At 37.4% G+C, this 15980-nt stretch overlaps 2 protein-coding genes across 6 annotated transcripts in view; one reads left to right on the top strand and one right to left on the bottom strand.

The window, feature by feature from the left end:
• Positions 1 to 15721, bottom strand: part of LOC149775034 (uncharacterized) — a 46986-nt gene extending 31265 nt beyond the window's left edge. Inside the window, exons 1-3 of one of the 4 annotated variants that reach the window (XM_089943259.1) lie at positions 15630 to 15721; positions 12291 to 12401; positions 6606 to 6732 (exon numbers count right to left, since the gene is read on the bottom strand). In XM_089943259.1, the coding sequence (XP_089799385.1) occupies positions 6606 to 6732; positions 12291 to 12333 (170 nt within the window). In that variant the 5' untranslated portion in view covers positions 12334 to 12401; positions 15630 to 15721. Of the gene's footprint in view, positions 1 to 6605; positions 6733 to 12290; positions 12402 to 13442; positions 13530 to 15629 lie in introns of those variants that run through there. The other 3 variants (XM_089943260.1, XM_089943257.1, XM_089943258.1) reach the window with 3 other exon arrangements.
• LOC149775033 (uncharacterized) overlaps positions 15451 to 15980 on the top strand; it is a 33950-nt gene continuing 33420 nt past the window's right edge. For both annotated transcript variants that reach the window (XM_089943262.1, XM_089943261.1), the window contains exon 1: positions 15451 to 15526. In XM_089943262.1, coding sequence (XP_089799388.1) covers positions 15505 to 15526 — 22 coding nt within the window. In that variant the 5' untranslated portion in view covers positions 15451 to 15504. The remainder of the gene's footprint in view (positions 15527 to 15980) is intronic.

Below are 15980 nucleotides of genomic sequence, written 5' to 3'. Positions count from 1 at the left end.
TTGCGTCGAATATGGACATGGTGGATTATGGAATACCAAGTATAATTACAATGATGTTATTTCGGTTGATATGGTTGCATGTTATCCAGGAAGTTTTCTGGGATACGGAGATTGTTCTACGTACTTTGAAAGATTTGGTCACCCTACAAACGAGATGACGCGAGTGGCAATTAATGGACCATTACCTGATTTTGATCTGACTGGATTCGCCTGTATTGAGTCATTCGAGTTTAACGAAAATCTTCACAAGATTTGTTATGTTTGGTTTGGCAGACATTTTTGTGAAAAACGTTGGGCACCTATAGTTTTGTTACGATATATGCTAGATTGTGCGATACTGACATCGTTGGTGGTCAGTGAGGCAATTATATCATATCATGCACAGACCAAAGTTTGGTTGCCCATGTCAGATTCTGAAGTTATTAGCGAGTTTAAGGATGATATTCCTAATAAACTCAAAACCGCAAAAGATCTCGGTAGAAAAATTATAGGTAAATTTACTCAAGGTGGTGCATATGATTATAAAAGACATCACGCACGATTAATTTTAGATGATGCCGAGTACGATTTTATAATCGCTGATACAACGGCGAAAAATACATTTGTAAATCGAGAGAGTGTTTATTTATCCGACGGAACAAAATTAGGTACGATCGTTAGTTACATAAATGACGTATCCCCGCAATATACTCATCTAAGATCTTCCATGTTGGCTTATGTTTCTATAAATTTATTATCGATGATTAATAGATTTCCTGAGACCGCAGTCAGAGTCGCAACGGACTCATTTTATATTTCAAGTAAATATTTAGAACCTGTTAAGAAATTTACAAGTGATGATGAACGATGGGGTTCGTGGAGAATAAAAAAGGAACTATTACACAATTATGTAGAATCAGCAGATGTTCCAGTGAGAGATTTTTATCGTGAGGGTAATAAAATATCAGAAATGTCGAAAGCACCATCGTTGAGTGATCCAATAACCAGATATAAGACAGTATATCTCAATGGACCTGGTGGATGCGGCAAAACAACTCGAACGATTAATGTTTTTAGAAATTCAGATATAATCGTGCTGACACCCACACATAGACTCGCACGTGAGATGAAACAGCGGCAAGTACAATCGTGTACGTATCATAGTTTCTTCCGATGGCGCGGGGATACATGGACTCCTGAGCGAATGGGAGAAAAATATATACCTAAAATAATTATTTGGGACGAGATATGCACGGTGTCATTAGATACATTAAAAATGTTTCTTGATTGGTTGTTGACGAAAAATACCGCCATAATAATGTGTGGCGATCATGGTCAACCTCCGCCCTTTGTTGGACCATCTCCACATGATTGGTTAAAAAATTTCGTTGATTATTACGAAGAAATAGATGATGATCATAGAGCTCTTGATGCAAATTTGAGGGAGTTTAAAAAATTAATCAGATTACAATCAAACAAAATTCAGTGTGAAATAATACGTGGAGTGATCTCAGAGACATCAATGAGTGATTTTTTGAACTCATGGAGACCCAACGATTTGATCGTAGCAAGTAGAAAAATAATCAGAGACGCTTTACAGCAGCAGTTATTTCAGCTACATAAAGAACAATATTCAGAACTACCCGTACCGTTGTGTTATAGACCATCAGATACACGAAAACAGAATATTAATGTTGATATTCCAGGACCCTTGACAGAGTCAAGGAAACAGATTCTCGTATTAAATGATATTGTCGCCGTTGATATCAGTGTGGTCGAAGATGCATTACGCGCTGACAAATCTCCATGGGTGTTGGGATACGCTATGACGATCCACTCGTCTCAGGGATTAACTATTTCTGATACACGAGTCTGGATTATAGACGATCGTATCGAGTGGTCAAATTTAGTTTATTTAGCGGTATCGAGGGTCAGAAATATATCTCAATTACGTAGAATCATAATTCCTGAAATCGTTGATAAATTTAACATCATCGATGATGATATAATAAGAAAAAAATTAATCGGATACAAACAATCTGATAAAAAAAATAAACGTGACTTTGATCTTGATGTTGAATTTATTATTGAGTTAAAACAGCAGCAGAACAATCACTGCACCAGTTGTAATTGTATAATGTTATGGCGGTATTCAAGTAATGATTCAAGACAATTTACCGTAGATAGAAAAGATAATAGTCGCGGTCATACACGAGAAAATACCATGCTGACCTGTCTGGAGTGTAATCGACGTCGGGGTGCAGGCACCCTGGCGCTAGTTAAGTGATCGAAATCAACGGAGTGATCGCGGCGGTAGTTGTGTATCCGCGGGAATTATTTGTAGTTGTTCACGTGTAAATCCACGTTGAGGAGCAGCTGAATCTAATCTGTAGATTGCAGGTCTGGAAACGCCTACATTTCTTCTAGTGGATCTTGTCACGGTAGATATTTTGTGTGTGGTAACACTCCAAATAGGATCAGTCGCTCTCGCTTTACCACCTTCAAGTTCACCAGGCTCATATAAATATCTGACTGTGACATCACCTAATATTTTTTGTTTTCCAGCATCTTTCCGTTGTGTTCGTATACTTTTTTTTGTGACCGCGCTAATGGGTTTCATGTTGGTTGTTCGTGTGATCTCATTATTTAATGCAGCTATCACGATTGGTAATCTTGCAACCCATTCGCGAGATCTTTTATCCTGAATAAATTCCCTCGCGTATTGATATCCAAATAACCGTTCAGCAAGTGTTCGATTAAATCGCTCAACGATTGCCTGATCACGGTGAATTGCAGTATGACCTCGTCGTATTTTGGTATTATGTTGTTTCATCAGCGATGATACTGGACCAAGAAATTCCTTACCAGGATCAGCCTGTAGTAGCTGCGGCCATCGTAGACCACCTTGTGGTCCGAGTCCTCGTTGATAAATTCGTTCAAACGCATCGGCTACTTCAGATGATGTTTTCGCCGATAGCGGCTCTGCTTCTTTATATCTACTTGCAACATCAACTACGGTTAACGCGTACTTGTACGTTTTTCCACGCACAGTATCATGCGGTAAAAACAGAATATCAGCTTGATGAACTTCATTAGGAACACTGACATCGAAATACGAGTACTGAATTTGTTTAGGACGTGGTAGATAAATTTGCCATATTGCTTGTTTAGATAACCACGTTTTAGCAGTAGAATGTTTAACCGATGCTGCATCAGCGAGTTTACCAATTGCTGCTTTGCCTCTCCAGTATCCTCTCGGCGAATAATAAATTGATTCCATTATTAATTACCAGCCCCAATCGCTAATTTACCTTTCATCGAGGATCTTACTAACCAATTAGCTAATGATTCTCTAATATTTTTATTTTTTATAGAATTTAATGAATGAATTAATTTTACATCTGCAATATGCCTATCTTGTAGATTTTGACTTTTATAAGCTACATCATGAGCATGACAAGCTCGATCAATAGCATTTATTGGTTCCTCGCCTGGTTTTGGTTGATCTTGATTATCGAGCCTGATATCGAGTCGAGTACCAGGACCGCAATAATTATATCCTGGTAGATGTTTTTCTCCGCTGTATTTAGCCCATGGAGCACCTGGAAACTTTGACATCAAATTAGCAATATCACCCCCCCGCTTATTAGGTAAAAATGAAAATTTCTTTCTACAGCATACAGAACATTTTCCACCGTACGCTATTTTTTTATTTTTTGTTGTAACCGTAGCTAAATCAATAGTTGGAGTTTTAACTCTACAGCGTAAACAATATAAATTCATGTTATAATATATATGGATATAATTGATTTCTCAGCAACTCGGCAGCGAGAGCCAGTTAAGCATCATCCTGCGCTACCGAACTCCATCAGAATGATTATCATAGGACCATCTGGATCGGGTAAGACGCAATTATTACTTAATCTGATAATGAGATGGTTGAAATGGAATAAGTTGTATTTAGTAGCACCATCCGTTGATGATCAACGATGTTATGATGTACTTAAAGATTTCAATGAAAACGCGCGATTACTGGATGAAGATACTGATGTTATAGAGTTTATAACCGATATTGATGAAGCACCATCCGTAGATTCCATAGATGGATTTATTAATAATTTAGTTGTGTATGATGATGTGATGCTAGATAAACAATCAAATCCAGCCAGAATATTTTCCCGAGGGAGACATAAAAATACAGACGTGATCTATGTTACTCAACGATATACACAAATACCAAAAGTGATCAGAGACAACTGCAACATTTTAGTTGTGTTTAATGGCGTAGACACACACACGCTGCGAAATATTCATCAAACTTGGTGTGGTGGTGACATGGATATAATTAAATTCAAAAATTTCTTCTCACGAGCGCAAGCTACCCCGCATGGATTTATAACAATAAATTTACATGATCCAAGAACAAGATATCGTGTGGGTATTGATAAAATATTTGGGTAACAGGGGTGATGATAAAATTAAATTTAATTAAACAGATATCATTAATATAATGAACAACTGTGCGTGGCTGCGTCAAGGAACAACAGATAAATGCAACAAAAGGTGCCGTGGAGAATATTGCAAGAAACATAATTATCTTATAAAGAAAAATCCTCATGCTGGTCCACGAAGATGTGTTGGATGTAACAACGGCGCTAGAGGATTATATCAGATTTGCAAAAATTGCGGTGGAGATCGATACAGAAGTTTGATGATATATTATAAACACAGAAAGAACATAAATCCAAAAATAGAAAAACCACCATCAGAACTTGAATATTACTTGAAACATAGAACAAATTCCGAAGATTCAGATGAAGATGAAACAGATGAAGATTCCCATGATTCAGATGATGATTCCCAATATTGATAGCAGCAGAGAGGGGCGTCTACGGTTCTGTTTGGGACAAACAATAATCGTAGACGTGGTAATTGACCTCTATGAGTGGTCACTATTTTTTTTGGTAAAACACAAGGGTGACCATTCCCCTAAGTGGTCTGTTCACCCTCTCTGCTGCTGCTTCCGCTAAAGAAATAAGCAGAATGGTTGCTCATGAAGGAAAGTGTACAAAATCAAACATTCTTATCGATGTTGTGCGAAATGTGCAAAGGAAATGTTAACTGAGTCAATCTATAGTTTCAGACTATACCTCTGGCAGCTGTATCCCTGTACCTATTTTAAAAATGAAAAGCGTCAAGGTTATAAAAAAAAAATAAAAAAAAAATAAAAAAAAAAAAACATGCACAGAACTTACTCATTCCATTCACTGATTTATAACTTCTAACTCGATTGCCATTAAGCGTTCCCTAACATTATCACCTTCTTCGCGTTTTAAACCTAATGGAACTTCAACACTGACGCGGCGTCCATATTTGCGAAGGCGATTTTTTCACACAACGGAAGTGATGTTGTTCATAGTGTTCCGTCAGCTCTGAATAATTCCTTATATTCCGTAAAACTGAGATGTAAGAGCATAATTCTCCCACTTGTTTTTAATTTTTGTTGGTAGTATTAGGATTAGACATTGCATACATCGGAAGCAGACGAAAAAGTGCTTACCTTCTGTTAATGTGGAGGACATGCAGCCACCCCTTCACCTAAAATGAACTATTCCATCATTCAGAAAATAACAGTGAGTAGGTTCCTTCTAACATTGAAAACTTCCGTTTGGTTTGAAACACGAGAAAAGAAGACAGTGTTCGTTACTTTTTGGTGACAATCGTGTTAAAAATTATAAATCAACGAATGCATTGAATAAGTTTTGAATAGTATTTTATCCTTTATGCTTGTCGTTTTGAAAATTCGTAGATGGTTACAAGTTATAGTTGGTATAGGCTGAAGCAAGAGTCACTGAGTTCAGTAAGGTAGCGCAGTAGAAGTATTAAAATATGTATGAAGATAAGTTGCAGTATATGTACACTATGTACTGTTTAGGAAACATGGAATGAAATACACAGACAAACAGTAGAACTTGAATCAGAGAAAGTGGTTGAAAGCGGGCTGGAAAAAGTCCGTGGAAACTCGACTACTCGCACAACAGTTTAAAGCAGGATTCCAGAGAGATAGTACCGTTAGACAAGGAAATAATTCTCACATCGAACAAAAGGAACCTGAGAAAGTAACAAAGGACTGTAACCAGGGTCCCTCTGTCATAAAACAACAATCGACTTCAAAATCTTACTCCAAAGTATACTGACCAATCAAACCGCCGTATTTGCTAATTTCGAGTAAGATGTCAGAGTCTGGAGGAAAATTTATTATTCAAAATGTTCAGAAAAGTTTTATAACTGAGAACGCTGACCATATAGGATGGAAAGTAATAACCAACAATCTCAGAAATAGGCTAAACAAACAAATAATGCTGAAACCAGACCTACAATAGAAAGTAGCACACTCCGGGTCTGCAAGAAAACAACGCACATTTCTTGAAATCTAAAGCCACAAGAAGAAGCCTATTGACAAGATACGAAGGGAAAAGACCAGTAAAAATACCATCATAATTTTCAGTTATTTGCTTCTGGTAACTAGGTCAAGCATTCGTAGGACTTTCATTATAGTTATCGATATGCAACATTCAAACTTGGGGGGGGGGGGGGGGGGGGCGGGCAGACAATTTTGGACTTACCATCCGTTAAGCGTGTTTTCGTCCGGTGAGGGTCTATACCCTGGTGTTCTGGGATATTTTACCGGAAGGGACGGTCCTACCAGCTGGCTTATCCTATCGTAGCCACGCAGAGTTCCAGTGATATACTCTGACAAAATAGGAGATAAAGCTGAATATGTAAAATATATAAATGATTATTATAAAGATCACAATTTACTGTCTAATGTCGAAGCAGATGTTTTAGGAAAATTTCAGTTTGTACACGATTACAAAATATTTAACCCTGACAAACCATTCGCTAACATATGTATTATATAATACCATTACTAAGAACAAACATAAAAGAGAAAAAAAGATTTTATCGGAATTGCATTTAAATTTCAATAGCTCCAACGTCAGCTAATCCAATATTTTTAATAACTCTAAAGACTCTATAACAAATAAAGTCTTCTACTGAATACGACCTCGAAGGTTCCACAAACCAAAAACTCGAATAAAAATATTTCGGATTATTAAATTCGAAGTTGTGTTGTATCCAACGATCGATCTCTGCCTACTTTACACCATCGAAATCATTCGTAGAGCCTTAAATTTGCAGTTAAGGCAATAACAGATTAGTGCATAAATTTCTGAGAACTCTAATCAATAACCAGAAGATTTAAGCGCGTTTAAGTCAAAGGTGGATGATATTCAGACGTGAAGTTAAAAGCGCTGTTGTTGTGCAGGATTTTTAATTTATTTAATCTAGAATGTCCTATTGTTATCCATGTATTTGTTTCCTACACTGCGACATACAATTAACACAATGAAGTGCTTTGGGTTCACTTATACTGGTACAGCTTGCTAGCACCAACAGGATACTGTGTGAACTGTATGTATTAATTTTAGTTCGCATTACTGTGGCGTTTGGTAGGGTTGGGGAGTAGTGCTCCCAATATATTATTTAAATTACCATAGAAGTCCCACCCCGGGCTCAAGTTTATAGGGAGTGAAATTAGTGATAGAGAGAGGTAAGGCTCCGACCCCCCAGTCAGCAAAGCAGACAGTTTAATTATTGAGAACACACAAGGTGAAATTCAAAAGAATAACAATTTAATACAGTTCAGTACAGTTTAATACTTATAGGTTCCTGCATTTGTATGGGAAAATATGAACGAGTTTTCGGAATGAATACTGCACGAACTTGTGAGTGCAGTATATCCTTCCGAAAAAAAACGAGTTCCTATTTTCCCATAAAAATGCAGCAACCTTTTTATTATATGCTCATTTTTTTATTCAACCTAAGGTTAAATTATATAAACAAAATACACTACAAGAAACAAAGTAAATGAATGAATGCCGTATTCCAAACTAAATACACAAGCTCAGATTTGACATTACAAAATGACATCATTATTAATGCGCACATAGCTCCGCCCAGATATATTTGAACTTAGTCGCGCGGTCGACATAACTTTCGAAAGAAAATGGCGTGTCTAGTTAAAATTGAAATTTGCAGTCATATTGTGAATGAATGCGCATTGCAACGACTTTTCCATTTGATCTGGAGTGAATGTATTTTTTGGTATTTTGTTTCGATTCGATGAAAGTTTGTGATTTTGGACTGGATTCATCTGTGCAAATTATACATGAAATTCATCGGATTGAAGTGGCGAGGGAGAAGCGTATTTACGTCTGCAAATGTGTTTCTGTTTCTGTCATTGAATGTTTGAAATCATAACGTGGGAAAATATGAAGTCTTTAAATTGCAATTTTCTAAAGAACGCTATGGAATTTAATGTGTATTTCATTTTGAGTGCAGTAAGGAGGATGCAATTGCACTTATAGAAATTACAGCACACTTTTGAAATGTGTAATCCAGATTGAAAACCTATGACGTGGCTCATGTAATTCCGATTTGCAGGATTAAGAAAAAACATTTTGAGGAAATTCAGGATGTAAAACTGTAAGTATATTTTATTTTGCCATTCTTATCACCACATAAAGAATACACTATATTCCTTGTCAGTTGTATGTTATTTGTAAGGACATGATCGTCCGTCTTTTATATAATGTAGCTAGCCTAAATCCGTAACATTGTATCAACGCGGAATGTGCCAAAACAGCTGGGTTTTTTGTGTGTGTACAGTCTACGAAACATGTTTTAGTTCATTCAGAAACAAATTTAAATAACCACAACGTAAAGAGCCTCTTACGCGAGTGTATATGATTTGTTTACAAATCAAAAGTGCTGGTGTCTTGCGTCTTCGCTTTTTTACAATAGAAAGTAGTTCCTTTATTCACGTGAATGCAATATGTGTATTGTCGCGCGCATGCAGTATCGGGGAATACTGAACGATTCCGACAATGTAAAGTTAACGGGGGAAAAAATGAGCATATAATAAAATTTAATACAGTTCAATATTCAAATGATAATAATTTTCCAATCACTCTTCTTCCTCTCGACTAAGTGATAGCCTATTGCATCATGTGCTTTATAGTGTGAGATCGCTTTTCCACCTGTCCTTGTTTTCTACTCATCTATATCTCTCCTATCCCGCCAATTTCTTCTCTCCTTCGATTCACAATCGACTTCTCCACTAGTTTTAATTCCGTCTCTCTCCTAGAGACTCGGGACTAAACCACACCGGAAGTTTGTCCCCATAAAGCTTCCTTTACGAAGCTTTGTCTTTCCTTAGAAATTCCTAAGTTTTCCCGCCGTTTACGACTGGCTTTCCCAGAGTTATTGCTTTAACTTTCCAGCACGATGTTTCACAATTACTGAAGTTTCTAGTCTAAATTACTCAATTAAAATCGGATTGAACTGGTGACCACACCCTCTCTCAATTCCGATTGGATATCGATTCTACCCTGTTCTATTCAACTTAGCAGACAATGCTCCGGCCGTCTGTCAACGTGGTGAGATTTACAACGCCAATAAGGGTCTTTTGTTCTTGAACAAAGCTTTCAGTGTCCACATGTGATTTTTGACACCCAACAAAGCTGGCTCTCGTAACAATTCCGAACAGGACCACTATAGCCGCGGGGTCTAAAATATACACATGGCTTCTAACCAATTCCTTTATTCTTGACTTATGTAATCGCGGGCAGGCAACGTGACAATTACTTACAAAGCATTTAAAACGGAACCAATCAGTTTACTTAAAGAAATCTTATCATGGTTTGCCTATTTCGTTCTATTTAAAAAAAAATCTAAGTAAAATTACATAGTGACGGAAATGACCGTTCTAAAAATGGAATATGATATGAAGTCTCTTCAAAGCCCTTGAACTTTTCTTGTCAATGTCAAAAGCGACCATAAATTTTCCGAAGTTGCGATTCTTCAAGCGTTTATTTGGTATCGACTATGGAGTTTGTATCCAACGTAGCTACGTTTTATATTGGAAACCCACGATTGTTCATTTTCAGTCTCCACTTTATGCAAAGAGGTAGGATATATGTATGTTACAGACAATATTGTAAAAGAAAATCATCTCATCATTCATATATTTTGATGCGTCAATTACGTGTCACTACAATGTCAGTCTACCATGCCAAAAACTTCATGTCAATGGAAACAAAATGGCAAATCATGATGGCGAATTTTTGTTTATTTCTTGGGAAAGCCATCTGAGCTGAATGCTTCAGAAGCATTTCCAAGCGTGTACTTCCTGTACAAAGGTAGATATCTACCAGTCTCCAAGACAGTGAAAATCAAGCGACTGTATGATCATTGGCAGGATAAAGTATTGCGTTTGGTCATAGGAATAAGTCATTCTGACTACAGCACTTGCATGCACCAGAAATAGACAAACAGTAGCATCCTCTGTAAAACACTGATAACTTGGTTGATAAAAATAATCGGAATATTTATTTGTTTTCTTAACCATTGTAAAATATTCAGTCACATATGTATGTACGCACCTGTGTACGTTTGCATGTCCAGGGAGGCAGCATGGTCTGGCTTTTGGCTTTCCAGACAGAGGATCGATTGGGACATGTAAGTGTTAGGCTCGCAGTGACAGGGGCTGCCGTGTCCTATTGTCGCTTCTGCTGCGTGTACGAAGACTATGTGTGTGGGTGTGAAAAGGAGGAGGGTGTGGAGGTGTGTTTGATGCCGTGCTTTTCACGGCATGCACATCGAAGTATCCTCGGGACAGGTAATGCACGTTGTTATGTATATTTAATTTATATTGTTTGCCTAACTTTGTGCATGGCTGTAAGTTGCAAACAACATGTTTGCGTAGAGGAGTTCAGTCTTTTTTGCCGTTAAACTAAGTGTTAATGTTGGAAATCTTCACATTCTATTACGGTTTAGCTAAAGTAAAAATATGTATTGCTACACGCACACAGGTATTTACTTGACCGAGCGGTTGTCAAACCCTGGCGCGATTCTCGCTAGAAGTCATAAGTTTACCCCGACTTTCCAAAGACTTCCATACAACCTCAGTTGTAAATTAGAAAGCCCGACGTGTCCATTCTATACCTAAATTTTCCTCTAATTAATGCAAGATCACAGATAAACCAAACTGCCAACTATCTATCAACCGTACATCTGCGTGTTTTGGCTTCATTATGTTTCCGTACCACCAACCGTTCACGCCTTAGAACATATATAAGTACTCCCTAACAATGGGAACTATTTTAACTTCGCCACCTTAGGCCAGTCAATGTATAGTTTCCAGGCACATTTCGCCGATATAACTGCACCATATTCGCCCACATGGCGACATAAACGGTGTCTGCCAAGTCCCTTTTTATTTATGCCCTTGTGTAATTTACCGGTTTAATACCGTAAGTACTGTCCTTGCAGTCACGCTACCAATGTATACCAATAGATTTTAATATGGACTATTTTACGACAGGGACATTCATTCGGTTTTGGTCGGAATTCAGGACATCATGGAAACACACCTACACTTCACTCCGTGACGTTTGCTCCTAATAATTAGCTCATTAGTTCGGGCCAGGAATATTTCCATGGTGCCGAATTCCAATAATCGCACAAGTAATCACACAAATCTAAGAATTGCTTAAAATTTGGGCGCTATAACCAAGTGCGCATACTCTAAATTTACTAGAGTATAAATATGGATTTCATAAAACATAATTCGTTCCTGTTTTAGATCAGTTTATCAACAATAATTCTCGGGGGAGTATTTTTTAACATATTAATTGAAATTAGCAAAGTGTTCATTCATCTTGTAGAAATGGATACACTACTTTGGGATCATTGTAAACTCATTAAAATCATTCTGGTGGAGTACATCATTGCGTTACTTCAGGACAGTCAAGACTATTGGAAATCATTCCTAACATTCTATTTCTTTCGAACATTCCATCTTTTGGACTTGTGGAAGGTCATTTAGGATTATTGTGGATTTGATTCATAATACTGTAACTATCTCTTTGAATTTTTACTTCGTATGTTGTATTGAATTAAATAACTTATTGAATTTACGTTTAACCTAAATTGTCGGTGTCATTTCTTTTTGTTGCATATTTTAAAACCTAGATATGTATGTATGCATTTTTTAATCTATGTCACTAAACCACACACACGCACATACATACACACACACACACACACACACACACACATATATATATATATATATATATATATATATATATATAGAGAGAGAGAGAGAGAGAGAGAGAGAGAGAGAGAGAGAGAGAGAGAGAGACAGACAGACAGACAGAGACAGACAGAGAGAGAGAGAGTACCTCGATAGACTCCAAGGTCGACATCTGAACATTGCAGGCCCATGGACTGAGATAATTCTCGTAAGTTCTCCAAAGTTGGCGGCCTTACCGCTGGAACACGGTATAAATCTACTGTAAAATATGAATTACAACATTTTTATTTTCTTCCTCAAGATAATATCTAATAATGTAGTTGTAATTCCGGTTTGAAAAGGACTAATAAATGCAGAAAGAATATGACCGCAATTGATTATCAAGCCCGTTGTTTGTCACAGGGCTCACTAACGACTATCGGACCTTTGCTCGTTTATCCAGCTACACTCGTAAAAACGTATTGTTTGTCATGGGGCTAACTAGTAAATAACGCCCTTTTACTAGTAGTTCCTGCTACACACATTAACAAGCTTGTTTTGTCACAGGGCTAAAAATAAAATGCTTTTTTACTCGTATGCCCAGTTACACACTCTAACGTGTTCACTGTTTGACACGTGACTAAATAGGAAATAACGTCCATTTACTCATATGTCCAGTTACACACATTAACAAGCTCCTTTTTTGTCACGGGGCTATAAAGAAAATAATGCCCTCTTACTCCTATACCCAGTTACACACTCTAACGTGCTCACTGTTTGACACGAGACTTAATAGGAAATAACGTTCTTTCACTCGTATGTCCAGTTACACGCTCTAAACGAGGATAAACATGCAACGTAAGCACACGTTTAACACCTGCAACCTAGTATAAACTGGCAAACATTTAATGCAATGACAGTATCCAGTGGTCTACGGGTCCATATCTGAAACACGCGACATGGGATCGAACCAATACTCTGGCAGCGTGCTTTTCCGTGCCTTAATAAAAACTTTATTTCCTAGATCATAGGCATCTATAACAATAACAAGAACACGTAATTCTTTCGACCTGAGTAGTAGGAAATAAAGGAAACGGAAATGAATCTTTTTTTTAAAAAAATTAGTAGCTTATCACAGATGTGTGCCTTATTAGCGCTAATGAAAGAAAGCCAGATATGTAACTTCTGTTCCAAGCAGGTCTCGCTGATAAATCAGAATCCACATGTCCACCATTCTATCATTGAAAAATAAGATGATTATTAAGGTTGTGTAACTATTCATGTGTGTGTGTGTGTGAGAGAGAGAGAGAGAGAGAGGTACCTGGATCTTCGATGGAAGCCATATCATGTCGCAATGAATGCATATCTCGATAAAAGGATAGCGACTATCATCCGAGTTAAATTCCCCACGCCATTAGAGTATGTACGCGAATAAATATAGTGATGCTGATTTGGCGGCACTATTAGTAGCTAAGAGCGTAGTCACTGGAATTTGTTGCGCTCTTCTATATTTATTAATAATTATTAGTTTTATTTTTTACCAATGAGCAACTGACCTTCCGAATAAATGGAATATTTGACACAAACAACATAAATGTTAAACACACTTTAGTATGATGCCACGCCGTTTCAGTTTGGTTAGAGAAATGTTTACGAGCGAGAGTATATCTGTTTCACTTCTAAGCATTCAAATTGTTGGATATGTGATGGGACGATTACGGATGCAGATATTCCAGATTTACAGTAATGCATCTGTGACCGGATATTTTGCATTATTCGATTTGCACCAGTATACATAGACAAATTCGGAATTGCATCACATGATAAAAGCTATTTTACGGCGTAAATCTGATGTGTTTGGATGACGTTCTTTCAGTGTGGAGACCGGTTTATGTCACATTCTTTTGTGAACAGACGTGAGTTCATTTACTCCCATAAGTTAAACTTTAAACCACTCTTGTACATAGGGTGGATTCCATGTTACATGTATACCCAACCCCTTTCCATACGCACGCTATCAATTCCCTTAGTTTTATTTGTGGTTGTTGTTGTTGTTCTTCTTCTTATTCTTCTTGTATGGGGCTCAAAGCCATTTTTCAGAGCATGATAATCTATACATGGCACAACGTGGATGTAAATGGGCCATATTCAGATTGACGTGACTTTTGTTGCACAATTCCCTTTTGGCTTTCGATTCGAGAAAAAAAAATGGCCGTAAAAATGTTAATAGTAATATTACAAACAAAAAGTTGCAGTAGGCGGAGTAATGAAATTTTCGCACTATCGCTGCCAACCAGTTAAAAGATTAATGCGCAAAAATTTCATCGATATTTTTTATCTGACCAGAATCGTAGAAAGTGATATTTCACATCTTGTCATATCAAAAATATGAAACCGAGCATACTATATGTAGTGTTTACTGGTTATGTGACAAAGGTACCTATAATATTGGGGTGGGGGGTGGGGGGTGGGGGGTGGGGGGGGGTGGTAATGAGAGAGGAAAAGACCTGTTTCTACAAACACTTGCTTTTTTCAAAGCATGCATACAATGTCTGACTTGCTTGTCAGACCTACATCTAATACCCTATATGTCAGACTCATCAGATCTCTAAGTTGCTGATTAAGCAGTGGGGAAAGTGTATATTACCATATCACTTCTTTTAAAACACTACAGCACCTATTAGAATGATCTTCTCCCTCAAAGGGCTGAGAAAACATGTAACGGTAGCGAGGAATGTAGAAGCACAGCTAGCAAGGAAGAGCGCGACATGCTGGATTTCCATGTTGCTGTGGAAACTATATAACAAGACTTTTTCAAAACATTTTGTTTTCTCTGGAGTGAACATGAAAACCAAAGCACCGGCTTACTTACATATTATAATTTAGGGAAACTTAACAAAAATGTTGGGACAAAATGTTTGGCCGTTTTATAGAGTTGGTTATTATAAAGAGGATTTGGGATCTAAATATGGAGCCATTTTACAGATGAAACCGCTTTAAAGACCGTCCGGTTTTAGGGAATCTTCACAGAATTCATAACCTGAGATGTGCACCTAAGTAAAATGTTAGGTTTTTGTGAAGTTTCCCTGAATTATAATGGGAATACCATGACTTTGGGTTCCTCTTAGGAAGATATAAATTCTAATGTGTGCCTTTATAAACTACTTCTTAGTACCAAGTCATAGAATCACGTACATAGTATCTCACATAGTTGCTGTATTTAAAATACGCCATTATGACCATTATTTGCCACTAGTTTTCTTATGTGCCGCCAAATCATTATCACTATATTTATTCGCGTTCATACTCTAATGGCGTAGAGTATTTAACTCCGATATAAGCTGCTATCCTTTTATCGAGATCTTCCTTCGTTGCGACATGATATGGCTTCCGTAGAAGACCCAGGTACCTCTATCTTTCTCTCGTTCCCTATCTCTCTGTCTCTCTCCATGCAGCTAACCAGATAAAAAGACGTAGAGAAGCAGACAGAAGTTACATGAACTCTTACACAAACCACAATGGCTCGTATCTGGGGGTCGGCATTAGATGAGAGGGACTGACGGCAGGTCTACATGGACATGGAGCTGAGTAGATATGAATATTCATGAGTTTGGGCTGGCGATCTTGACTGGTACACTAACGTTTAATATTCCGATAGTCGCAGCCTAAACTTCATTCCGCATACCACATTTCGCTTCGGCTGCAAGAGAGGCACATTTTCGACGCGACATAAACAAACAGTACTTCTGTTTCTGTTCTTAATGGTTTTTACACATGATGCATCAGCAGTATCTTTTATTTATTTTTCTAATATCAGATTATGTTTTCCGATTCAGATTTCAGGTCAGTTGTCGTTTCA

Source organism: Sinohyriopsis cumingii, chromosome 19, assembly GCF_028554795.1.
Source record: "Sinohyriopsis cumingii isolate HCF-2022 chromosome 19, ASM2855479v2, whole genome shotgun sequence".
Taxonomy (NCBI): domain Eukaryota; kingdom Metazoa; phylum Mollusca; class Bivalvia; order Unionida; family Unionidae; genus Sinohyriopsis; species Sinohyriopsis cumingii.
Note: the sequence above shows the minus strand (reverse complement) of the source record. Positions and strands in the feature narration are given on the sequence as shown.